The sequence below is a fragment of the Eumetopias jubatus genome, unplaced genomic scaffold (assembly GCF_037043125.1).
Source record: "Eumetopias jubatus isolate StellerSeaLion01/CBP00866 unplaced genomic scaffold, mEumJub1_p1.0 scaffold_15, whole genome shotgun sequence".
Taxonomy (NCBI): domain Eukaryota; kingdom Metazoa; phylum Chordata; class Mammalia; order Carnivora; family Otariidae; genus Eumetopias; species Eumetopias jubatus.
Window position 1 is genome coordinate 59,407,060 of NW_028274821.1, and position 26,362 is coordinate 59,433,421.

Genomic DNA, 26,362 nt, shown 5'->3' on the forward strand with positions numbered 1-26,362 from the left:
ATGTATATTTTAAAAAACCACTTTCCTGTCCCTTGCTATCTCTGGAGACTTCTTTGATCGCTGGTTGACTTTTGCTTTTTTCCTTTTGAGGGGGTGGTGGTGAAGGAGAAAGATCCTCCTGTTGGCCATTGCTTATCTCGGCAAGAGCTCGATAACTGTGATCACCTATTATCATTTCTATGGTGTAGACAAAATCCCCTGATGTAAAATACTGAACGAATTTTACAGAAAGCTCCTGTTCTCCTCAGCTGACATAAATATGTACATACAAGAGGCTGTACAATTACCGAGGTGCCCAGAAGACCTGGGTTTCCTCTTGACCACTCCCTGCGTGCTAAATCCCTTCCCAGACGGGGGCCTGTTCCAATATGAAATTCCTAGGGGATCCCTAAGCAGTGTTGTAGTTCTAGAAACTTCTGTCTAGCCCTAGAAAGATGTACTGGCTGCAAAAGGGCTTTGGAAAGGAGGGATATTCGCCCTTTTAGAAACATACGGTGGGGTTGAAAAAACAGAGTGGATTTGCAGGAATTTTGAATTACGTTTAAGTCAGGCGGCTCTACAAGAGAAAGTAATCCAGGCTGGGTGAATCAATTAACAAATACAAAATTTTTAATAAAGCCAGTACACAGCCGTGAAAGGATTCAGTCTTCCCAAGGAGCCTGCGAAGGAAGCAGTGTAGGATTCTCGTTCCCATTTCACAAACGAGCAAACGGGGGTTCACAGGAAACCTAAGCAGCTTGCCTTAGTCAACCGATCGATCCGTTGCCGCCCTCACCTCCGGCTATGGCACTTGAGTCTCCGCAAAGGTGGCAGTCCACGGGCAGGGCGGCCCCAAAGGCCAGGCAGGGAAAGCTGCTTTAAGTCAAGGCACTTCCGCCTCCCTCGCGCTCCGCCGGACTCACCACCCTCACAGCCGCTGAGGCCCGAGTCACGAGTTTTCCTCGGGGGCCCACCCCTCCTCCTGCTGATTGGGTAGTTCTTGAACCATCGCTGTCCTCTGATTGGTTGTTATCCCTTCGGCTCTCCAACACCGCCTACACCAACCGGATATAGGGGCAGGGTTTCCGCTTCCGTCTTCTCCCTCCCGCTTGTCGTCGGATCGCGGTCGCCGCCACAGCAGCCGCTGCGGGGCGCGGTGTTGGTGGGTCGGTCGGCGTGTCGCTCAACGTTGGTGTCCGTGCCGTTGAACTGCCCGCCATGGCTGAACTAGATCCGTTCGGCGCTCCTGCCGGCGCTCCCGGCGGCCCCGCGCTAGGGAACGGGGTGGTCGGTGCCGGCGAAGAAGACCCGGCCGCGGCCTTCTTGGCGCAGCAAGAGAGCGAGATTGCGGGCATCGAGAACGACGAGGCCTTCGCCATCCTGGACGGCGGTGCCCCCGGGCCGCAGCCGCACGGCGAGCCGCCAGGGGGTCCCGGTGAGAGTGCGGCGGCGTTTGGGGCGGGAGGGCTTGTATAGAAACTCGGCCCAGGGTGGGTCTGAGGGCTCTGTGTCACTCTTGTTTCTTGCTGAACCGGGAGGTTAAGGAAGAGTGCAAGGAGAAAAACGAGACCCCGGCCCAAGTCATAGCAGAAACCTAGGTTCGGGAAGCCTTCTCAGTGGTATGAGTATGTTTGAGTGCTCCCGGACGGGGCAGAGCGAGAAAGCAAAGAAAATAGGGTGACAGGCTGAAGAGCTCGAAGAAGCCCGTTCAGTCCAGGAACTTTTCATTGAGCACTTACTGTGCTTTGAGCTTGGCCTCTGAAACACAGCCGCATTGGCGCAGTTTGGCCAGACTTAAAGGCAAGCCTGAGCCCGGCACAGAACCAGTTATTAGGAAAGGAGAGCAGAAAAAAATGAGAATACTAGTATCATTTTTGAGATATATACAAACAAAAACGGCAGTGCAATTCAGTATTTAAGCACTTCAGGTGTACAGAATGTTGGATTATGGGGAGGAAAGGAGGCGTGAATAGGGAACTCAAGAAGGGTGTTCTAATCCTGGAGGAAGAAACTCCAGCCAAAGAAGGATAAGAGTTTTACCATTTGTCGAACGGATTATGGCTGGGATTTCTGGAGCTCTACTTCCTCTAGGAACAGCTTTGGTAGGCAGTGTTGCCTAAGCAGAATTTAAGATTAGCCTGAACTAGTCTTCCAAAAAGTGAATAGAGAATGTAGGGTGGCCTTTTCCCAGCCAAACTCAAGCAAAGACAAACAAACAAAATGAGCAGTAGGCTGCCAGTGTGACCTCTGAATGCCTTACCTGTGTGTGATGCTTTGAATTACAGTGGGAGGAAAAGATGAGTGGAAGGGACCTATTCAGTAGAATGAGGAAGTAGGAAATTAGCTGGAAGAAATGAAACCTGGGTTTTCATTTACTTAAAAAAAAAAAGAAATTCTAATTAAAGGAGAACAGGGCACCGGTGGGGCAGATAGGAGTGTTTGTACTACTCTAACCTCAAACCTTAAGGAGCCAGGCAGATAACATAAATGAGAGAAACCTGCTGGGAATGAGATACTATGGAGTGTTGGAGACTGAGGTTTGTTTTTTTTTTTAAAGGTTTTATTTATTTGAGAGAGTGAGACAGCACAAGAGGGGGGAGCGGGAGAGGGAGAAGCAGACTCCCCGCTGAGCAGGGAGCCCGATACGGGACTCGATCCCGGGACTCCAGGATCATCACCTGAGCCGAAGGCAGTCGCTTAACCAACTGAGCCACCCAGGCGCCCTGGAGACTGAGGTTTTGGTGCACTAGAGTTGTACTCTATGAAAGCATTCAGACTCAGAAATCTCAAGTTACTGTGCCAGCCAGGCGGAGCCATTTTTTGAGGGGTAGGGAGAGGGAGACTGCTCCTTTGCAGCCTCTGAGTTTTTATCCTGTACCATATTACCTCCTAAGCAAATTAGCCCTCCAGTAAGAATTTACACGAGAACATATGATACACCTGAAAAATGCGAATTACAGCAAGCAGGTTGGACTGAACCAGGTTGTGGCTGGGAGATGAAGTTGGCTTTAAGTCAGTAGGGTTTTGTTGTTGGGTGATGTTTATTAACATTTGCCTGAGAATCATAAAATTTACTTCTTAGATCCTTAGTTTACTTTTCTCATTTAATATGAGAAAACTTAGGAGTCCTGCAGAGAAATGACTTAAAAAGGGCAAGTTCTTAGCTATGCCCCCAGTTTCCCTACCCATCAACTGTACCATATGCTGTTGCAGTTGTTTCCGCAGGGGTATCACGGGACAAGAGATTGTCATTTCTCAAAGGCAGTGTGGCTGCCTTGGGTAGGACAGAGTTAGAATCAGGACCCATAATTAGAAAACTGTCCTGATTCAAGGACAATGTCACTCTTGCTTACAGTTGTATCCCTAGTGCCTAGCAGGGTGTCTGGCACGTAGTAGATAGAAAGGTATGAACAAAAATACCAGGTCCAAGAGTCCTGTAGAGAAATGACAAATCTTGATGATGAGCAGTTTGGAGAGGTGAAAGGGTAGACTTGGATACACAGATCCCTTGTGCGTTAAGCTTTCAGCAAAGGGAAGGAAGGGATGACTGCTGACTTAGTTTCTAGGAAGGACTTTCTTAGTGAACTAAGCATTTAGTGATTTAGAGCCAGACCTCTGACAGTGTAATTGAGGTTGGCACTAGTGCAGTGGTCAGCACTTCCTTTGGGGATTAGAGAACTAGTTGGACACTTACTTTCTTTGAAAAGAGGCACTCTAGTGGTTGAGATTCTGTGCTCTCCTAGACTGCTTGAGTGTAAGTTTAACTTTGTGGTCTCAGGCAGCTTCGGTAACCGCCACTGCCCTGCCTTAGCCTTTTCACCAGTACACAGTACAGATAGATACCACATAGGCTTACTAGGACTACAGTAGGACCTGTGAAGTGCTTACACACAGTACTTGATATATTACTGCCACGGTACCTGGCTATACTCTTATTCCTTGGGAGTAGGAAGAGAGAGGCATTACAAAGCCTGTAGGCCTTGGGGTGTGCTGAGGAAACATTTAGGAGAGAGCCCTGTATCTGATATGTTACTATACAGAGATACATCAGCAGGAGACTCTAACAGATGGACGAGTAGCCTGGGGGAAAACTCCCATGAAGGATAGGAGCAGGCAAAAACTGGAGGGCCCGAGCCTTGGAGGATTCCTTCAGTTGTAAGGAGATCTGGACAAGGGAGGTAAGTTTAAAGGTGGAAGGTAACCAGCTGAGTGAAGTGGCTCAGATACTGAGGAAGAGCAAGTAGTCAGGAAAGAGGCCGCTTAAGTCTAGAGCTGTTGTAAAGCCCTCAACTATGAGGGCCGAGGAGGTTGGAGAAAGGGATGATTAAGGAGCTCCAGAGAGAGTACGGCAGTGAGGCACCGGTTGTTGTTTCTGACAAGCCTTTCCTTGGAGGAGGAAGAGAGGCACGTGAATTAAAGGAAAGCCTTCTGGAGGAGGAGAGTAACTTTCTTGGTAGCAGTGGTGGAGAAAAGTTCGGGGAAATTTCATGCTTGACAATTAGTACTGTACGCTTACCTCATGCCAGTTCTCTGTAGCTGCAGATTCACGCAGTACCTGCAGGCATCGTATTTCAGAAAAGAAAGCATCATGGAAGTTAAGCAGTGTTCCTAAGGTAGCAAGCTAATACATGTCTCCACTGGGATTCATCAAACCCACATCTGCTTGACTTCCAGTGCATGGGCACCATGGGAAGTCGAAGGTGGGTTTGGGACAAAATTTCTTCTCTGGAAACTTACTCTGGCCCTTGTTTCTCTCGAGTTCCTGAGATGCCCCAGAAAGGTTCCTTCTGGAGCATCAGGTTGCTTAGCCTGGTTGTCTTAAGATGTCTTTCTGTATGTTTTGTAGCAACAGGCAGGTCTTTGACTTGGGCCAGTTGAATGTCAGTACAGTAACTAATAAGAGCTCAAAGCACTTGCCAGTGGATTTGGATGAGTCTTTGGTCATAACGGACAGGCAGCATGTGACTTAGGAGGTATGGGATGAAAATTGCTTCTAGTTTTGTGTATGGTGTAGTGATCAAAGGCTCTCCTATTGGGAATGGCCCTGGGCTGGAATATATTAACTGGATAGTTGGTGTGTTAAATGTAATATATTAACCAGAGTTTAGGCCTAGGTCTGGCCATGCTAACCATTATAAGTTCTAGGAGTCAAAATTACCTCTTTTCTATCTTACACAAAAATAAATTCCAGGTGGATTAAAGAGAGGCATTTTTGGGTTTTTTTAGTACCAGAAGAAACCATATAAAATGACAATGGGGGAGGGCGCCTGGGTGGCTCCGTCGTTAAGCGTCTGTTAAGCGTCTGCCATCGGCTCAGGTCATGATCCCAGGGTCCTGGGATCCAGCCCCGCACGCAGGGAGCCCGCTTCTCCCTCTCCCACTCCCCCTGCTTGTGTTCCCTCTCTCACTGTGTCTCTATCAGGTAAATAAGTAAAATCTTTAAAAAAAAAAAAAAATGACAATGGGGGAATAATTGTAATATGAGAGGACAAATAATATAAAGTGAATAGAGATCAAAAGATAGCAGAAAAGTGGGCAAAACTCAGACAATTCAGTAAAGAAGAAAATCAAACGTCAGCTGCATGATTACCTCACAGGAAAAGAGATTGGCAGGACAAAGCCACCTAAGTTTTTTCCCTGCTGTCAACTTAGCAAAAATTTAAAAACCTAAAACTCCATCTTTAGTATTCACTAAGAGTCTGAGAAATGGGGCGGTCATGTGCTGCTGGTAGTAATATAAATGAGACACTAAAAGGGGGCAAATGGTCGGCATTTAGAAGTTTTTAAAATGTATATCCTGTGACCCAAGAATCTCTCTTGAAGGTCGGCTGCTGGAGGGTCTTCAGGGCGACCAGCATGGTGTCAGCGTGCGGGGCAGCTCCGGTGCTGCCCACCGGGCACGGTCTGTGCTAGCGGTTCTAGGTGAAGGGATTTCTTACTGAGAAGCAACTGAATATGCCCCCCAAATACTTGTATTAGTTTTTGAGCACTAGGTGCATCTCTTCTGTCACCTTCCCTATCCACCCCGTGCAGTAAGTTTGAAAAAAAAGAAATTGGACAAATAAGTAGTTTGAAGTAGTTTGAAAAAAAACTTGGACAAAATAATGGAAGTCCTACATAGTAGGTAGTAAATATGGGTCAGCCAACAAATCCAGAGTTCAGAATGTGTAGGCAGAAGCTAAAAATGGTGTCTGTATCAAGGCTTTCGAAAGGATGGCAGGCGGCCCTGTGCAGACTGCCTCTTTGTGATGGCTTCTGGGGCAGGGCTTAGGATGCATACTTATCGGGCAGCTGAATGACTGAGACACTGAATGGGTTAAAAAAAAAAAAGGGGTGGGGGAGCCTGGGGTCCTGGCAGATAGACCAGAGCGTGCTGGATGTAAAGGCTGCCCTCCTCTCAGGCAGGCTCAAGATTGCCAGATCTTCTGTCTGCTTGCCCTTGCCCCAAAACCTATACATCCTGAATTTGTGAAGTTTTCTGACTTAATAGTGTGTGTTTTAAATGTGTTCAGCCTGTGGACTATCATTTTATGCTCTGTGGATTGATGGTCTCTAGGTCTTACTTAAAAAAGATCATTTCCACATTTTTCAAATGGACTTTCTCATTTAGCTCATGAGTGAATTGTGCCAGTAAGACTGGATCGTACACCACACTTTGAGTTTTTTGTAACTTGTATCCTTGAAAATACTGACTTAATTTGGTATGCCCAAATCTTACTATCCCAGACTAGTTCCAGGGGTCTAGAGAAATTAGCTCAGGAAGTCTCAACTGTAGACCCTTAGGTCTACAGGCACAGGATGGAGAGTCCTGACTCCCAAGAAAGCACCTTGGTTTGAACATGAAGCTGCATGTCCTTGGCTCACTGAATGATTCCAGGCCCCACTCTGCCTTCTCCAGAACTTTCATGGAGAAACACTGTTGCTCTATGAGACTCTTCTGCCAGGCATCCTTGTGTTCCCTCTCTAGGGTAAAAGATCAAAAAGCTTTTGAACTGGGGGTTTGGTATAGATTTGTCCATTTTGGTGAAGTAATTTGTGTATAAGCACATCTTGGTTTCATTAAACAGGAAGTCGTTCATTTTTCTGTCTAGTGCGTAGCACAGGGATAGCATTAGTATAATTTACGGTACCTGAGGCAGATAGTACTGTATTAGACTCGGTAATGCTTTGGCCCAGCATTTGACTAGTCCTGACTGACCAACTGAAATTTTATGTCTTGCAGATGCCGTGGATGGAGTGATGAATGGCGAGTACTACCAGGTACAGAATACTCTGATTATGTTAAAAGATAGTGGTTGAGTCTTCCTTTCTTGTGATTTGAATTGATTGACCTAGAAAGGACCCCACTCCTTTGACTTTCCTAGATGTATTACTGGGTATGTTACCTGCTAAAATGGAAGGATTTGAAGAGAAGTGACATTGATCATTCCTTTAAAACGTTACTGACCTGGCCCTAGTATTACTGATTTTACTCTCAAGAAATGAGCTTTCAGGGGCGCCTGGGTGGCTCAGTTGGTTAAGTGACTGCCTTCGGGCTCAGGTCATGATCCTGGAGTCCCGGGATCGAGTCCCGCATCGGGCTCCCTGCTCGGCAGGGAGTCTGCTTCTCCCTCTGACCTTCCCCCCTCTCTCTCTATCTCATTCTCTCTCTCAAAATAAATAAATAAAATCTTTAAAAAAAAAAAAAAGAAATGAGCTTTCATGGTGATGATAGCAATGGCTAATTTAAACACTGTGCCATGCACTGTCAGGCACTGTTTATATTTACTCTTTAATTCTCTCAACAACCTGGGGGACCTGTACTATTATTCCTGTTTTACAAATGAAGAAACTGAGGCACAAAGTAGTCTAAAAGTAACAGCTGGTATGCAGTGGGGCCAGCATTTGAACCTTTGAGATTGTCTTGGGGGAAGGGGGGCTGGAATTTGTGGTGACTGCCATTATTTTCCCTCTGTATCACTAGGCGTTGAGTTGCCAGCCCAACTCAGATTAGCTTAAACACAAAAAATCTTACCGGTTTATATAACTGAAGTGTCCTTCAACCAGGACTCTCAGTTCCCCTGGGACTCTGGCTCTGCTTGCTAAGTGTGCATTTTTGTGCTCAAGCTTTTTTCTTGGTGGTCAGATGACTACAGCACTTGTGGGCTTCTCATGTGCGTGACATGTTATCTAGAACAAGATGGGGGTTTCTCCTCTTCTCCCAACCACCCAGCAAAAATCTTGCATTTCCTTCTGGAACAACTGGAAGTAGTCACTACAGCCTGGGGAAATAGCATGATGCTTTGCTTATGCCTGGGTTTCTGCCCATCCCTCAACCAGTTCACCGGCAGGAAGGATGTTAGTCTAATTGGTTTAAACCAAGGATGGACTAACTTTTTCGTAAAGTACCAGATAGTAAACATTTTAAGCTTTGTCGTAACTGTGTCAAACTACTCTTGCTGTAATGTGAAAGCATCCACAGACAGTACATGAATGAATGCACCTGGCTGTGTTCCAGTAGAATTTAATTACAAAAACAGGCAGCTGGCCTGGACTCTAGTTTCCAGTGCCTGGTAGAACTTAGCCCTTAGAGTGAGACAGAATGGGGTTTAGAACCTGGCTCTACCTCTTACTAGCTGTGAAGTGGACATGTCATTTCTCTCTGCCTCAGGTTAGTCCCATCAAATGTGAAATGAGAATCAAAACTTTGCAAGTTGCATGGGAGATAAAACTTTTATGTGCCTGACACATGGAAAATGTCAATAAGTTAGTTACTAATACTTTCAATAATTCTTCCATCTTTTTATAGTCTGATTAGGTGAACCTGGAATTTATTCCCTAGTTCAACAGGTGAAAAATTTTCTAAAGATTAAATTCTATTTGAGTTTTATCAGTTTATTAGCTGTCAGACCTTACCGACTATAAAGAATCTGCCCCGCATTCCCCCCCCCCAACTTGTGACTCCTATTTGCTTGCCTTTTTATTCTTTTTCTTGGTGTGACTAGTGACTACATGTTTTCTTTTGGACTCCCTTTTACCCAGAAATCACCTGTTTTGGTTAGGTGGTATCAAGCGCTCTTTTTCCTGCATGTAATAGCATTTAGAAGTTTTAGGTTCTAGGCCTTGCTGTGCAGTGTATTTACCTTTGTTACTTTGAAGATCCCACACAAGCTGTGTGTCAAGTGAGGAAACTAAAATCATTAACACTGTTTCCTAGTCAATCCATGACCCACCTCCCCCGCTTTCCTCTCTCCCACTTCTGTCCCAGTTATTAAGAGGCAGGCTAACAACTACTCTGCCTCCCTTGTGGATTGTAAGGATTAGGTGCAGTAATGTTGAGAGCTCCCTATGAGCATGTAAGGTTGTGTTGTTGCTTTTAAGGTAATCCTTTAACATGTTAAAGTGGCCGTCAGTACATAACCAGGGGTGTTCTACCGTGTATGAAGCGCATTTCAGGAAGGCGTGTTTGGTACTGATAGAACACAATTGTTTTTTGTGTTAAGGAGAGTAATGGTCCAACAGACAGTTACGCAGCTATTTCACAAGTGGATCGATTGCAGTCAGAGCCTGAAAGTATCCGTAAATGGAGAGAAGAGCAAACGGAACGCTTGGAAGCCCTTGGTAAGGAATCTTTTTCTGTCTTTGGGTGTCTTGTTTTCAATGGAATAGTTGACCTTGACTCTTAGCCCTTTTTAACTGGAATTAGCCATAATGTCCTTGTCTAGTATTTGGGAAGATCTCTTCCTCAGCCTGAGGGGTCACAAGGCCACCCACAGGGAGATGCTTAATTACAGGCCATTTTGTGAGGAATAGGGCAGCTCAGAGAGCCACCACCAAGTGCATCCTCTTGGGAAGAGCAGAGCAGAGTCCTGAGCTTGCAGTGAAGAAAGAGTAGGTTCAAGGTCCAGCCTTAACTCTTCGAGCTGTGGGCACTTAGTGGTTCAAACCTTGTAGAGTTTGTTTCTTCGTCTGTGGGGTGAGATCAGTGTTACCACCTCCAGGGTTCGTCTGAGAATGTGTTTATGAGAGTGTTGTGCAAACTTGAAGGTCTCCGGGTAAGAGACTTCAAGGTCCATTTATTGTTTCTAGGCTGAATTTAAGGTAATGCTTTAAGAAGAAAATGTGAAGTATGTTAGGAAACGTGTACAATTTGATTTTCCTACTCTAATATCCCTGTAAGCTAAGTTTGTATGTTTTTGTAAGTGAGGAAAGTGAGACTTCTCGAACAAGTTTTTGAATCACACAGCTGAGAAGCAGTAGCGTCAGAACTCAGCTGATGTCCGCCCTGCTTCATAGCCCGTACCCCCTCCATCCACTAGCCACCATGCATGTCGTGTACGCTGTCCCGCTGAGACCAGTGCCAGCCGGCCTGGCCTTTGGTGAGGAACTGTGTGCGTGGGCTCTTGCTTTTGGTCAAGATCAGGAGACTTGGTATCTGTATGTAGGTGGGTTGCAGAGGTATGGCACAGTGTGGAGATAAAGCCATGGGGTATTCTTTCCTCAGCTTTTTATTAAATATTCAAACACAGGGGTGCCTGGCTGGCTCAGTTGGTAGAGCGTGCAACTCTTGATCTTGGGGTCGTGAGTTCAAGCCCCACGTTGCGTGTAGAGATTACTTAAAACTTGAAATAAAATTTCAAACCAAATAGTTAAGGGTAAAATGAACTTGTGCGTACCCCCTTAGATTCAGTGATTAACATTTTGCCATATTGGGTTATCTTTATGTAAATGAAGCATGTATGTATGTATATGTTTTATACACACACATTTCTGATCCACTTTCAGATACATCATCTGTTTCATGCTTAAATATTGTATATCTGGAAATAACGATGTTCTGTGCACCAACAACGTCAGCATTGTTAGTCCTTCATGGGAACCAGTGAATTAGTAAAAACTGACTCCTTGTTTTTCAGAGAGGGTTAACTGACACCTAGAAGTAGGACCCAGTTAGTGCCAAATCTGTTCCCTTTCCAGCCCAATTCATGTGGCTTTCAGAACAAAGGGCACACTTCTGTTTGGACCTTTATGGCACTCTCCAGTAGAATTTCTTGGATGGAAGTAGTACAGATCTGTGCTGTCCCGTATGGTAGCCACTAGCCACATGTGGCTCTTAATCACTTGAAATGTGACTAGTATGACTGGGAAACTGAAGTTTTAATCTATTTTAAGAAGTAGCCACATGTGGCTAGTAGCTACTGTACTGGATAGTGCAGCTTTAAAAAAAGATGAAAACTGTCTTCATGAGATGCTGGTAGCTTTAGTAGTGGCCTGTTCCTTGTGTGTCTCTTCTGAGTGGGCGGAGAGGCAGGACTTTGCTGGTACTAGTATTTGTCAGATTACAGAACCCAACTTTTATCTTTTCTCTTTCCCCGAAGTTTAGCAAAGTTTTCTGCTCCATGGAGAGAGTACACTTTGGTCATGTTGGGGTCTGGGAAAATTGCCTCCCCCCGCCCTTTCAGTGATCAGATTGGGCACTTTGGGAATATTCCATGAAGTGTTGTTTTCTTAAGATGCTTTTCTGAAGTCAAACATTGGGCTTTGCAATTGAATTAAATTGGTCTGTGAATTAGGTGTTTCTTCAGTTTCCTCTTTTTTCTTTGCAAAAGCTGTGAGAATGCACAAGATGCTAAATATAGAGAAACCAGTGTGCGTGGTTTTCAGCTTAGCTGGTGACTGCGTTCTCACAGAGTTTTCTTTTCCATGAACAGTAAGAAGGACTGCCCACGAAGATGGCTATCAGTGTGCCCTGTTCCCCAAGGGGACTCTTCAGCTTTCCCTCCCTCTTCTCATGCCCAGATGCAGATTATGTTGTCGCTTGGATCTTTGTCCTACTGAGCTAAGCATTTAAGAACTCTAAATTCCGTTTTTTTTTTTTTTTTTAAGATTTTATTTGAGAGAGACCGAGAGACCACAAGCAGGGGGCAGGGGGGAACAGCAGAGGGAGAAGGAGAAGCAGGTTCCTCGCTGAGCAGGGAGCTTGGTGCAGGGCTCAATTCCAGGACCCTGGGATCATGACCTGAGCCAAGGGCACACGCTTAACCAACTGAGCTACCCAGATGTCCCAGAATTCTAAATTCTTATTGCCAGTGTCACTTTTTCAAAAAATCTGTAAAAGCAAGAAGACAATTTAAAGGGATGGTTTTATGCAATAACTACAATCTGTGCAGATGGTTACAATTTTTGTTCAGATTAATTTTTCAGAGAAATTTCTGTGCTATTTTATTCCTAGTATATTAAAACTTTAAAAAAATCTTTAGACTACAAAGAAAGGAAATACTCTCCAATCAAAAAGTAGTGTTTCAGAAGTGATTTCACCACTCTTGAGAAGGAGATTTTAACCGTAGTATTTTTCAGTTTCTTGTCCACATGCACTGCCAGCCCACAGCATCTCCCACCGCATCCTAGCGCCCTCCATTCCACTTCTACTTAATGCCATGGACACATATCAGAAGTCTGCTGTATAGACTTGACTCATCACTGGAAATCTGAGTAAAAGAATTCTGAGTGGGGCGCCTGGGTGTCTCAGGTCATGATCTCAGGGTTGTGAGATTGAGCCCCATGTCGGGCTCCACGCTGGGCGTGAAGCCTCAAGACTCTCCCTCTCTCCCTTTGTGGGTTCCCCCCATCTCTCAAAAAAAAAAAATTGATAGGTCACCTCTGATAAGTTAAATAACAGGGTAACAAGTTCTTTATAATCTGAAACTTTGGGGGAGTTTCTAGCTGCGAACTAGCTATTTCCAGTAGTTATAGACACAGCCTTCTGCAGGTTGTTACTGTAAGATGTTCTTGGAAAGGACCTAAAAATGCCCTAAAGTGCTTCATTTCTTCCCTTCACTCACCGCCACCACCACTGCTTTCTACTTTTCCAGGATGCTAGCTAGTTACAGGTTGGGCTCTGGCCCTGCACTGTCCAAACTCTTGTCTGGATCACTGGTGACCACCTTCTAGTCACATCTTGTGATTGTTTCTAGGTTTGTTTTCCTTTCCATCCCTCCCTTTGGAGGCAGCTTCATGAAGAAAGAACGTGTAACCTTCAGAGTCAGACCTGGGTTTGAATCTTAGCTCTGCCACTTACTTTAGGAAAGATTCCTCAAACTTTCTGAGCTATAGTTTTTCTCAGTGCTGAACATGGGTCTAGAGTTTACCTTCTCGGGGATTGTTGTAAGGATTAAAGGAGAGGTCTGTTACAAAACACCTACCAGAGAGGATGCTTAAGAACGTATTTCAAGTGAAATCTCAGGGTAACTTTAGATGCCACCTGCAGCGGTAGCTATGGCCTGCATTTCTATCTCTTGCTATCTACTGACTTGGTCTTTTTAGCTAGTTGTCATATTTGAAAATCCAGTCTGGAAAACTTGCTAAGTTTGTTTTCTCTCTCATTCTAGAACCTTCTGGATAACTGCTAATGATTCTGCCACCCCACCTCAACCCCCTGCAGTCCTCTCCCTTAGAGCTTCTTTAGTTCTGTCCTGGCCCTGCCACAAACTCACTGTGCAGTCTAAGCAGGAGTAGATGTTTTGTGGTCCCCTCAACTTTTAACATCTATGTTCTGTTCCCTGGTTCCTGAATCCTCTCTTCCTCTGGTAATTTTAACAATAGCTTTCTGCTTCATAGAAGCGTTACCACCATGCTTAGTTAAGAGAGTGCCACCTTGTGTTTTACAAAACCATCGATAAGCAGAGTTGGGGTCTTATAGTTTGTAAGAAGATTTTGTTCAAATATTATCTAATATCAACAGTCCACCCTGAACTAATATTGGCAGCATAATTATTAAAGAATTCTCCTGGGTGTCTGGGTAGCTCAGTTGGTGGAGCACCTGATTCTTGATTTTAGCCTGTGATCTTAGGGTCCTGGGATTGAGCCCCGAGTTGGGTTCCACACTCAGGGCAGAGTCTGCTTAAGACTTCCTCTCTCTCCCTCTGCCCCCCCACCCCTGCTCTTGTGCGTGTGCGTGCTCTCAGATAATCTTAAAAAAAAAAAAAAGAAACCTCTAACTGCTTTTTCCCTAGTTGGTGCCCCCAAAGGCTTTTATCTGTGTATCCTTCTCTCCCCTACCCTGAAAGGAAACCCCAAAACTGGTGAATCCACTAAGATGTCAGTGGACTGAGAGAGAATATGAAAGAACTTGGATAGAATCACTGGGATGAGAGACTGGATGTACAAATAGGGAAATAGAATTTTGTCTTCCCTCCTGATTATTGTCCTTCCAACACACACACACAACACTCAAGTTTAATAAGACCAAAAGAAATTGATGGAGCAAACTTCAGTTTGTGTTTTGCTTCATTCGTGTTTCTTTTCCTTCCCTTCAAAGATGCCAATTCTCGGAAGCAAGAAGCAGAGTGGAAAGAAAAAGCAATAAAGGAGCTAGAAGAGTGGTATGCAAGGCAGGACGAGCAGCTACAGAAAACAAAAGCAAACAACAGGTCAGTCTCCGGTGCTGCTGGCAACTGTTTGTTCTCCAAGATTGAATCACGTTCATTTCTGGCAGCCGGTATAGTTCTCACAGGTGCTGCCTGTTATACGAAATGTCTCTGCAGTTTTTGGAAAAAGTACTTGAAACATAAAGGTTGCAAGTCTCTTGGGTCTTGGGAGCATAATTCAGCCTGTCCTTTAGCCACCCCAGTTGTAGTGGCTTTAGCTCTTCAGCTAAGAGTTTGGTTAATCTGTATTGTTTGTAATAGTATGAAACAGCAAAAGGGAAAGTTATTTCATGGATCAAATCCCCATGTGGAAATGTAACCCTGAAATGAAGGGCCACTTTCATGAATATATCAGGGTCTCAGTACTTCTGAGGTGATTATAGACTTGGTCATGTTGCATCCCCTAAATACAACCCTGTCCTCTGAAAGCTGCTTTACAAAGGGGTCTGGTAGCAGGAACCGTGTGTGTGATTAGGTAGCCAAGGATGTTCCAACATGGTGACTTCAGAGTTAAGGATTCTCTGGGTACTTCCGTGTCTAGGAAAAACTTGAGTGGACTTTTTTAAAAGGCTCTTCAGAATGGACTCACTTACTGAAGGTGAAGTAGTTGTGGGGAGAAACCAAGTTCATTCTCCTACCCCCACTGACTGGCACCTGTGGTCTGGACTACTCCATGCTTAAAGTCCACTTGGAAGTAGCTCAGAGAAAGGTAGAGGCAGTGCTGCTGGCCCTGATGGAGACCAGTGGCTTCCTGCCCTGCTGGATTCAGAGCCCAGCTCTCACTCCGTGGTCACTCCACTACCTCACTGGAAAGAAAGGCCAGACTGGGCCGGGGGTGTTTGTAATTGTCAGGGCAAAGAGCCATAGGTTCCTGCCCTCAGAGGCAGAAGTTGGTTTAAGTGCTCTTGCCTCTGTTAGCTCAGATGGAAATGTGTCAGAGAAGAGGGAGTGGACTGCTTTGCCAGCCAGAGTGTGTTGCTTATTAAGGAGGGCAACGATAGCAGAAGAGATGGACTGTTCTGTGCAGTAGGCTTCAGCTACCGGTCTCTGGCTGGCCAGCCTGGGTCCTGTCAGCTGCCCCTCAGATGGCAGGCTGCAGCCTGTGTCCACTGGGGGATGTATTCTCCAGTTCCAGGGGAAGCTCTGTAATATGGTGGGGACTGCTCTCCGCTCTTGGTGCAGAGTTGCTTGGAGGAGCATTTGGTACCAGGGCTTCTCCTGAGCTGTCAGCTCAAGTGCTGACAGGTCCAGGCTGCTTTATTCTCTGCTCCTTCAAGATGATTGACCCCAGGTACAAGTTCAGATCTCTAAAGGGAGATGAGCGGGTGCTTTGTGCAAGGCCTGATCTCTAAAGGGAGATGAGTGGGTGCTTTGTGCAAGCCCTCTGTGAGGCCCCGTTGATCCAGCAAGTTGCCCATGAGTCATTCTGCCCTGAAGTACTTGGTAAAACCAGGCTGACCCTCCCTGTTCAGGATCCCTGATGGGTAAACAGGCTCACATATAGATTCTCAGACGTAAAAAATGACTGTGTCAGGAATAGGTTTCTAATTGCAGTTTTGCTAAACTGTATCCCTTCTGTAAAGAAAGGAGTTGTCTGTATACAGCATCCGTTGTCCTTGCAGCAAATAAGCATACCTTTTTTGAGGAGCTCAGTCACCAAGGCTTAGTCCCTCCAGGCCTGGATTTAGGCCTTTGGTACCTTTCTTAGAATTGTAGAATGTTGAGTTGGATGGTCTCGCATAGATGAACCCCCCAAGCTCTGGACAGGGGAAGAGACTTACACTTGCCACTCACGGAGAATGTAGGGCTTTTCCCAAACCAGGTCCCTTGCCTTGCAGAAACCTTGAGGCACAGAGCAGACTCTGTGTCAAACTAGTGGCACACTGGCCTTTGTCACCAGGGTTGCAGGATAGAAGGGATGGTTTTGATGCTTTATCTGACTTACTCTTCTTGGGCTGGGGCGGGAGCCATTTAGAGCAACCGTGGGGGACTTCTTCCAGTGGTACACCCCCTCCCCTGGAGATTTTGACATTGCTGACCACTCCCTCTCCATGTTTGACTCTCTAAATAGCATCCCATGGGACTAAAGGAGTAAGTCCTTTTATATATGTAAAAGAACTGTCTATAGGTAAATAGTGAATCTCAGGAGAAAATAGAGTGCTCATTTCAAGTATCGGTCTTCCTCTCGATGACTTTTGCAGCAGCTGGATGTTTAGGTGGCACACAGAGCTAAGGCAGAGCAAGCAGTTTGAGAGATGTGGTGGGGAGCAAAGGCTGTTACTACGAGTGTATCATCAGGCCTCTTGCCTTCTAGATGCCCTGGCCTAAAACCTCAGGAGCACATCTGTGCCAGGCATGGTGCTGGGCAGTGGGTGAATGAGAGCAGATCTTGCCTTCATGGCATCTGTAGTCTGGTGTTCCTCTGCAGCTGGCATCTCCTTCCTTTTATCCCAACTTGGGGCCCAAATATTGCTGCACAAGAGCCATGAATGATTAGTGACAGCCTGTTGGGGGGCGGGGGGGACACTCCATGGGAGCCAGTAGAAACATTACCCCTTTTACAGGGAGCTCTGGTGCTAACTTTTTATCTTTCAAGATTTATAAAAGTTTGGGGAACCCCTGATTCTCCATGATGGCAAATATTTTTTCCATGCCCACTGGGCGCTATTAATGTGGGTCACTGCTTGAGCACCCTGTGGTCAGGCCTACATTCCACCACCACCCCCACCCCCACCCCCGTTTCCCTCAGGCTTCCCTGAGGATTGCTGCTTTCAGGCCCCTCTGATGAGTGAAGAACAAACAGCTAGAGGGGCCGCCTATGGTGATCATGGTTTTCCATTTGCTCCATTTGTCTATAACTGGATGGGGCTATGCTGTCACTGACGAGTTCCATAGTCTTGGGGCTAGCTGCAAAGGAGTGAAAGCCTGCCATTCATCAGGCTTTTGTTGTCTTAGTGATGCCTTGGACTGTAGTCATTCAACCTTTATTCGATTACGTTTAGTCCTTTGTGTAAACTAAAAGGATTATGGGTTTACAAGCGGGTCTGCCTTTCCTTTCCCACCCACTCATTCTCTCCACAAACAACTCTGTTTTCCTGCTGACTTAAGAGTTACAATCAGGCTGTTCTTTTTGCTTTCTTTAAATTTCCACAAACCACCACCTATGTATAAACCAAAATGGGAAAGAAGGAAGGCTATGTGTGAGTTTAAATAAAAATAAAATTACTAGAATTTCCCTTCAAATAAGGGAGGCTAGGCTAATAAGCAGGCATGATCATCCTTAAAAATGTCCCTTCTACTTATGTGCCCCAAACCAACCTGGCAAAGGACAGGGTAAAAGTCCTGGATGGAGGTACCCTGCCCACCCACAGTGGTTGTGGTGGGCTGGCCAGGCCAATAAGGTCTAAGCGAGCCTGTCCCCTGGGGTGGAAACTCTTCCACCCAGCATGCCCCCCCTTTCCTTTTTGTCCCAGAGGCCTGCCATTTTGACCCATGTATGGTATGAGTTAAGAGTTAAGTGAAGGTCTGGTTCCTGGGCTGCACCTTGTGACAGCCTGACACTGACTGACAGCCTCAGTCCCGTCTGGCATGGACTGAGCAGACCATCTTTAGGGACAGACAGGAAGCCAGAGCCAGGACTCTTGGCTGCAGTTCTTTGCACCAGACCACTTGCATCCAGCAACTTTTACCTCTAAGGTGGGGATTTTGAAATGACCACATCTGTTCCCAGATGACTGACAAGTGATCCCATTCAGTCAGGGCGGGGAAGCAGGAGTCGGATAATCCAAGACAGAAGTGGCTTTGGCGCGTAGCGTGATGGCTCATGAGCTTGCCAGAGGCTGCAGGAAGGTGGCCCAGCTTCCTGAGCACCTGCCAGCTGGGGGGCAGCATTACTGTCTGGTAAAAAGAGCCAGGCAGGCTTGCTTGGGAGTTCTGCTGCCACCTGGGGTTGAGCAAGGGGCTTCCTGTCCAGGCCTCCTGTTACCTGTAAAGTGTTGATGAGAACACGGTGCCCTATGTTGTCGGGGTTGAGGATTGGATCAAGTGGACGCAGTAGCTCTAAAAGGGCTTCCCTGGAAGTGGGTGCCGAGACCTGCTCGCGGTGGCAGGGATGATGCTGGGAAGGGCTTGGCAGGGCTCACCCGGGAGAATCCCCAGGGGGAAGGTCCATGGGGAACCTTGCCTGCTGGAGTCTCCAGCACTTGAAGCTTCCCTGGGTGAGCACCCAGCCTTGGGAGCAGCGCCCCGGAGCACAGTCGTGCCTCTGTTATGGATTTGAGATGTTTCTGCCTCTCAATGTTCTCTCTTTTTTCCTGCCTGCTTGCCTGCCTTTTGGACCTCTTGCTGTCTAGGGTGGCAGATGAAGCTTTCTACAAACAACCCTTCGCTGACGTGATTGGTTATGTGTATGTTGCAAAACTAATTCTTTTTCCTGTTTTGATTCTTTTTGTTTAGAGTTAATGCTCCTGTTATGTCACAAGTTCTGCTTTCTAAATATTTCAAACTGGCACTCTGGGGACTGCCTAAGAGAAGGTTGGGGATATGATCCATCGATTGTCTTGTAGAAGCGTGACTCCCTTTAACTCTGAGAGCCTTTTTTCCACATTTGGGGTTTTGGAGGGAAGGAACTGGATTCCCTTTTAAAGTGTGGGTCATTTGTGACCTGGTTGGGGAAGGCTTTGGGACTGGGGTGGCTGCCACCACTGCTGCCCCCCTGCTTGGGAGCCAGGTGGGGCAGCACTTTCTACGTTTGGTTCTTTTGAAGAACATGTGGGGTTGGTTGCTACTCCCTTGGGAGCAGAGGAGGTTGTCTCATTGGGGGCGGTGGGGGGGGGAATCCTGTAACTGTTTCTCTCTTGATGTGGGAAATTGTTTAGTGGCCAGCTTCTGATGCCTATCCCCCCACTTTAGCACAACGAAGCCCCAGCTTTTTAAGGTCGGGATAGCCAAAGCTGTCTCATAGGCCACGATGGCTTTTTCCCCCAAAGAAAACTGCATCTTCTCTGGAAAAACATTTGACTCTTGTATTCAAAGCAGTATTGCCGAAGAAGACTTGGAAACAATGCTTGCTGTTTCCTCAAAAATTAGGACTCCATTTTGATGTAAGGGAGATGAGGGTAATAGAAGGAAGGACCACAGGTGGGAAGGGTGGACGATAGGTTCCTGTCTGTAGAGCGTCTTATCTTAGGGCCTGTGACCTCGACATGTTCATCCCTTTAGAATACAGAGCGGGGTTTCCTGGGTCCCCAGATGCATTTGCAATGAGATTTGTGAAATGCTGGACTTACAGGTGGTGTTGGATTGATTTTTGCACATTCTCTCTGGCGTAGAACTGGAGACTGGAAAGGTTGAGTCTGGGTTTGCTGGGCAGCAGGGTGGCCCAGCAAAGCCAGCTGCACGTTCCCAAGTGTAGATGGAGTGGCAAGGGCATGTCTAGCTTACTGACCATCTGCATTGAGCTCATTCTCATTTTCTATATCTGACCTAAAGTTTCTCTCGTTTCTTTTCTTTTCACCTTTAAGCACAAACATAAACCATCCTTGCTACAGCCTAGAACAGTTAAGTAAACCTTTCTCACTGCCCCTAACTGTGTGTGCCATGAAGTGTTGTAGTGGCTCGGGCTGCAGCAGTGTTTGCCACGGCCATCCTTGTAAGCGTGCCACCCCTCCGTCCCCACAGACCGGTCATCTCCATCGCTTTCGCTTTGCCCGTGATGCTTGTTGGAGTAGATGAATAGAGTGTGTCTTCCCTCTTTCCACTGTCCTTTCAGGCTGTAACTCCCACCAGTTCCCAACTGGGGGTGGGCTGACCTTGATGGGAAAGAATGTTGGAGGAGCCTCCTACCCAAAAGCAGCTAACATTGATTGGCTCTTTAGCCATTGGGCACCCACCCCTTCCAGAGCGTGCCCTGAGTGGCCCAAGGCACCTGACTGGAGGGAAAATGGCCAACTTGCAGCTCAACTGGAGAATGTCCTAACAAACCCCCTTCCAGAATGGCTTTAGTCTCTAGTGCCTGCTGCTCGCATGGGAGCTGTGTCTTGAATTCCTTTTGATCTGCCCTGTTTCTCTCTGGTCTTAGGAATAAATCCAGAGGCTATCGTGCAATGACCGGTGGGCTTTTGAGAAGTCTCTCAATTCACTTGAAACTCAGTAGAGCCCGCCATCAACTCCTGTGCACATTCTTGACCGGCCTGCTGCTTTGCTCCTGTTGCTGAAGGCAGTGCATAGCTGGCTAAGGACTTGCTTTTTTAATGCTCTGTATCGACAGAGAGCCCTGAACCAAACACCTGTATTCCAACATTTTACACAGCGGTCCGGGCACCCTGTGCCTAGGAGAACTGGCCACGGGTCTGCTCCCGAGTCTGACCTGAGCCAGGGGCTGTTCCTCTTTGGAAAACCAGAACGCAAGGAAGTCAGGCATGAAGAGGCAGTCACTTCTGTCACAAGGCAGCCGCCAGGTAGCTCACGGGAGGGGGTTCTGCATTAAACCAACATATTGTGTTGTTGCTTCCAGGGCAGCAGAAGAAGCCTTTGTAAACGACATAGACGAGTCGTCCCCAGGCACTGAGTGGGAACGGGTGGCCCGGCTGTGTGACTTTAACCCCAAGTCCAGCAAGCAGGCCAAAGACGTCTCCCGCATGCGCTCTGTCCTCATCTCCCTCAAGCAGGCCCCCTTGGTGCACTGAAGAGCCACCCTGTGGAAACACTACATCTGCAAGATCTTAATCCTACTCAGTGAAGCTCTTCACAGTAATTGGATTAATTATGTTGAGTTCTTTTGGACCAAACCTTTTTGTCTTTAGAGTTGATCATTGTTTGTGATTGCATGTTTCCTTCAGCTCTGTTCTTGCTGGCAGCCAGAGAGGAGGGGGAGGAGTTGGGGGGGGGGAAGCCTCCCAAAGGTAACCTCAACCTCTACTTTTGTGCATTATTCTGAGAATAAATTTGTTTCAAACAAACATGAAGCTTCATTACTGATTTCAAGACCTGCAGCTTGGAGAGAGATTTTAAGGGATGAAGACTTTCCTGTTACCATTTCTAGGACCGCAGAGGCACAGCCACTGAATGTCCACCCCTGCCTCGAACTCAGAGAGCTCCAAGTTAGTTACAACAATTGATAGTAGGGTTCTGTGGCTAAAAATTAACCTCTCGTTGCCCAGCTGAGATAATAGAGCTGGGAAATCCCCTCACCAACCCAGACATTTTCTCCCAGCTGGCTCTTGCCACTGTCCCCTACTTTAAGGTCTTGGATAGTATTTTTCAACAGGGGTCTCTCTGGCTATATATTATTCCTTCAGATTCAGTCAGTAAACCTGAATCAGGGTGGTGTTACTGTGTGGCTAGTCCCCTTACTCTGGATTCCCACAGTACACATGGGGGTCTATGCCAGCCCTAGCAACTCTGCTATTTCACTTGTCAAATCCTTCAACTAGGCCTTACTGGCCAATACACTAAGCACCTGTGGTTATTTAAATAAAAGTACATTTCTAGCCCTAGATCTCAAACGCTCAATGGCCACATGTGGTTAGGTAGCATCCCAACTTCACAGCACAGAACATTTCCATCATCACAAAGTTCTGGACCATACTGATCTACACAATAGGTACCACTAAGACCCTGTGCTCCATTCAGGCAATGGTTCGAGCAAGTAATAAAGCCAAGTCAAATCTGCTTATAGTTACCTGATATTTCCAAGTTGGAAACTCATGTAAACTCCTGTAATACCGCTCAGAAGGGTAGGTATTGGCAAGGAGAATCTGCCATCTCTCCTATGGTAATTAGGTCTGGAGGAAAGAGGAAACTTCATTACTTCTCTGCCCGTGTGTTCCCTGCCCGCACCCCCCCACAAAGCTTCTTAGTTGGGCATTCTTTGATCTGGCTCACATTTCTGGCCTCTTTGCTCACTCCTTCCCTTTAGCCACTTCTGGTTGCAACCAAGTAATCACTCACTGTTCACCAACCATTTATTCCTTCAAAAATGTCAGTCCAGTTTAAGAATCAGCTCAAAGGTCACCTCCACCAGTGCCTTCCCTTACCCCCCTCCGTGAGGTCCCATGGCTTCTACCTGGGGCAGCTTACCTTTTGGTATTCTCTTGGTGGTGTTATCTGGACTAGTCTTGGCCTCCCACACCAGAAGGGCTTCTTGAGGGTAGATGTGGCAGTTTTAAAAGATCAGTAAAGTCTGATATTCCCTAGATCAAAAAGTGTGACTGGTTAATATGACAAAAGTACGGCTATGAGACTTCCAAAAGCTCCATCATAAAAGGCAACACAGCTTACAGCTGGTTTGTTGGAATATGCAAGCTGTGTAGGCTGGTAGTCCTTGTGTCACCACGTAAAACTAACACCCTGAAGCCACATTCTGTGATGAAGCCCAAACCAGCCCACACAGACCCTGAAATGACAGGCAGAAATGCCTGGCCAGTCCCCAGTGTTCTAACCTCCTGCTACTCTGGCTCTAGCCACTGTTAACTGCAAATGCATCGGATACCCTGAGTCAGAATTGCCAAGGAGAACCTTTCCTACATCCCTAATCCATAGAAACCATGAGAGAAATGATTACTGTTTGAACCTCTTAAGTTTTGAGGTCTGTTCCACAGCAGTAACTTCGAACTGTTTCTGATGCCTCCATTACCCACAGGGGGCTCCATAAAAAGAAGGGAGTTGGTCCAGGAACTCAGTGTTCAACATTTAAACTTCTTTATTGGGGCCACTTTGCTTTTTATGTCAGATTTTAAAAGTTATTTAACACAGTATTAGAAGTTCTAGCCAGAGCAATTAGGCAAGAAAAAGAAAAGGCTGTAAGTCTTGAAGTAAAGCTGTCAGTATTTGCAGATAACATGGCATTATATATAGAAAACCCTAAAGACCAAAAAATGTTGGAACTAATTCAGTAAAGTTACAGGACACAAAATCAGTATACAGCAATCTTTTGCATTTCTGTACACGCACAACAAACTAAAGAAACTAGAGAAATTAAGAAAACAATCCCATTTACAATGGCATCAGAAAGAACAAAATACCCAGAAATAAATTTAAAGATGTGAAAGACCTGTACGCTGAGAACTCTCAGAGATTAACGAAGGAAACCGAAGACAAATAAATGGAAAGATACTCCATGTTTACAGATTGGAAGAATATTAAAATATTCACACTAAAAGCAACTTAAGAGAATCAGTGCAATCTCTCAAAATTCCAATGGCATATTTTAAAACAATCCTAAGGGGTGCCTGGGTGTAGCACTCGGTTGAGCAACCAACTCTTGGTCTCATCTCAGGGTTGTGAGATTGATGCCTGCCTCAGGCTCCGTGCTCAGCATGGAGCCAGCTTAAGACTCCCTCTCTCTCTCTGCCCCTCTTCCCCTGACCAAATAAATAAATCTTACAAAAAATAAAACAATCCTAAAATGTGTATGGAACCCTAAAAGACCCCAAATAGCCAACATAACCTTGAGAAAAAACAAAGCTGGAGGCATTCTGTTCCCTAATTTCAAACTATATTACAAATCTATACTAATCAAAACAGTATGCTCTAGATCAATAGAACAGAATAGAGAGCCTAGAAATAAACCCATGGATGTATGGTCAGTTAATTTATGACAAAGGAGGCAAGAATATATAATTGAGAAAGTCTCTTTAGTAAATTCTGTTGGGAAAATTAGATCACTATCTTAGACCCACACAAATTAACTCAAAATGGATTAAAGACTTGAATGTAAGACCTGAAACCAATAGGCAGTAAGCTCCTTGACATCGATCTTGGTGATTTTTTCAATCGTACCCCAAAAGAAAAAATGAATAAGCAGGACTTGTTATCAAACTAAAAAGCTTCTGCCCAGCAAAGGAAACCAACAAAAAGTGAAAAGGCAACCTGATGAATGGGAGAAAGTATTTGCAAATCGTATCTGCTAAGGGGTTAACATCCAAAATATATTTAAAAACTATAAGGGCGCCTGGGTGGCTCAGTCGGTTAAGTGTCTGCCTTCAGCTCGGGTCATGATCCCAGGGTCCTGGGATCAAGAGCCCTGTGTCAGGCTCCCTGCTCAGCCGGGGAGCCTGCTTCTCTCTCCCTCTGCTTGCCTCTCCCTCTGCCTGCTGCTCCCCCTGCCTGTGCTCTCCCTGTCAAATAAATAAAAATCTTTTTAAAATAAAAACTCCTATAACTCAGGGCACCTGGGTGGCTGAGTCAATTAAGCATCTGCATTTGGCTCAGGTCATGATCCCAGGGTTCAGCATGGAGTCTGCTTCACCCCCCTCTGCCACTCCCCCTGCTTGTGCTCTCGCTCTCTCAAATAAATAAAATCTTTAAAAAAAATAAAAAACTCCTGTAACTCAATAGCAGAAACTAAAAACCCAAATAAAAATTAGGGGATCTGAATAGACATTTTTCTAAAGATACACAGACGGCCAACAGATAGAGGAATAGATGCTCAATATCCCCAATCAGGGAAATGCAGATCAAAACCACAAATGAGCTATCACCTTATACATGTTATAATAGCTATTATCAAGAAGACAAGTGTTGGTGAGAATGTGAAGAAAAGGGAACCCTGTGCTGTGTTGGTGGGAAAGCAAATTGGTGCAGCCACTGTGGAAAACGGTGTGGAGGTTCCTCAAAGATTTAAAAATAAAACTACAAGAATATGTGTATATAGACGTGTATATACAAATATGTGTATCTACACATTTTTATACATTTTCTGTATATAGATATTTTTTCATACGTACACACACACACACACACACACACACAATGAAGTATTATTCAGCCATAAAAAAAGAACGGAATATTGCCATTTGTAACATGGATAGACCTTGAGGGCAAAGTCAGAGAAAGACAAGTACTCTGTGATCTCACTCGTATGTGGAATCTAAAAACCAGAAACCAACAACCATGCTCATAGATAGAACCAGTAAGAGACTGGTGGTTGTCCAAGGTGAAGGGTGGGGAGGGAGTGGGTGAAATGGGTAAAGGGAGTCAGAAGGTACAAATGTCCAGTTATAAAACAAATCACAGGGAAGTGATGTACAGCATGGCAAGGCCTACCTTGTAGATGGTGCACGCTCAGCTCCCCAGCACTGTGACAGAGAGAACATCGCAATACCGTGAGTCAAATGAGTTTTCTGGTTTCCCTGTGCATATAAATGCTTATACTGGTCTAAGTGTGCAACAGCATTATGTCTAAAAAATTTACATACCTTAATTAAAAAATACTAGCCATCATCTGAGCTTTCAGCGAGTTGTAATCTTTTTGTCGGTGGAGGGCCTTGCTGTCGAAGTTGATGGCTCCTGACTGATTAGGGTGGTGGGTGCTAAAGGCTGGGGTGGCTGGGGCAAGTTCTTAAAATAAGACAATGAAGTTTGCTACATCAGCTGACTCCTCCTTTCATCATGAACAATTTCTCTGTAACATTTGATGCTGTTTGATAGCATTTTACCCACAGAATTTCTTTTGAAATGAGTCAATTCTCTCAAACCCTGCTGCTGCTTTATCAACTAAGTTTATGTAATTTCTAAATTCTTTGTTATTTCAGCAGTCTCCACGGCATCTTCACCAGGAGTAGATTCCATCTCAAGAAACCACTTTCTTTGCTTATCCATAAGGAGCAACTCCTCATCTGTTCAAGTTTTATCCTGAGATTATAACAATTCAGATATATCTCCAGGCTCCAGTTCTAATTCTAGTTCTTTTTTTTTTTAATTTTTTAATTAATTTATTTATTTGAGAGAGAATGAGAGATAGAGAGCACGAGAGGGGGGAGGGTCAGAGGGAGAAGCAGACTCCCCGCTGAGCAGGGAACCCGATGTGGGACTCGATCCCGGGACTCCAGGATCATGACCTGAGCTGAAGGCAGTCGCTTAACCAACTGAGCCACCCAGGCGCCCCTAATTCTAGTTCTTTTGCTATTTCTACCACATCTGCACTTACTTCCTTAAGTCTTGAACCCCTCAAAGTCATCTGTGAGGGTTAAATCAAC

General features: G+C 45.7%; 1 protein-coding gene and 1 long non-coding RNA gene across 2 annotated transcripts; one reads left to right on the forward strand and one right to left on the reverse strand.

Moving 5' to 3' along the window:
* Positions 1–1,072: 1,072 nt before the first annotated feature.
* Positions 1,073–21,343, forward strand: CLTA (clathrin light chain A). The gene is made up of 5 exons (XM_028108660.1): positions 1,073–1,414; positions 7,202–7,239; positions 9,462–9,579; positions 14,276–14,387; positions 20,899–21,343. The coding sequence occupies exons 1-5, from the start codon at positions 1,198–1,200 to the stop codon at positions 21,068–21,070; spliced, it is 657 nt and encodes a 218-aa protein (XP_027964461.1). The 5' UTR covers positions 1,073–1,197; the 3' UTR covers positions 21,071–21,343.
* LOC114213454 (uncharacterized) lies at positions 11,823–26,074 on the reverse strand. Its single transcript, XR_003610220.2, has 4 exons — positions 25,431–26,074; positions 22,464–22,576; positions 22,067–22,168; positions 11,823–12,067 (listed from the first exon to the last, which is right to left on the reverse strand). It is a non-coding gene; the product is annotated as an uncharacterized LOC114213454 (long non-coding RNA).
* Between the last annotated feature and the right edge of the window lie 288 nt (positions 26,075–26,362).

Excerpts from the sequence above, each read along its gene's own strand:
- CLTA (XM_028108660.1), top strand. The coding sequence starts at position 1,198 with ATGGCTGAACTAGATCCGTTCGGCGCTCCTGCCGGCGCTCCCGGCGGC. Across the intron at positions 7,240-9,461 it reads TGAATGGCGAGTACTACCAG|GAGAGTAATGGTCCAACAGA; the intron begins GTACAGAATACT and ends TTTTGTGTTAAG. Across the intron at positions 9,580-14,275 it reads GGAACGCTTGGAAGCCCTTG|ATGCCAATTCTCGGAAGCAA; the intron begins GTAAGGAATCTT and ends TTCCCTTCAAAG.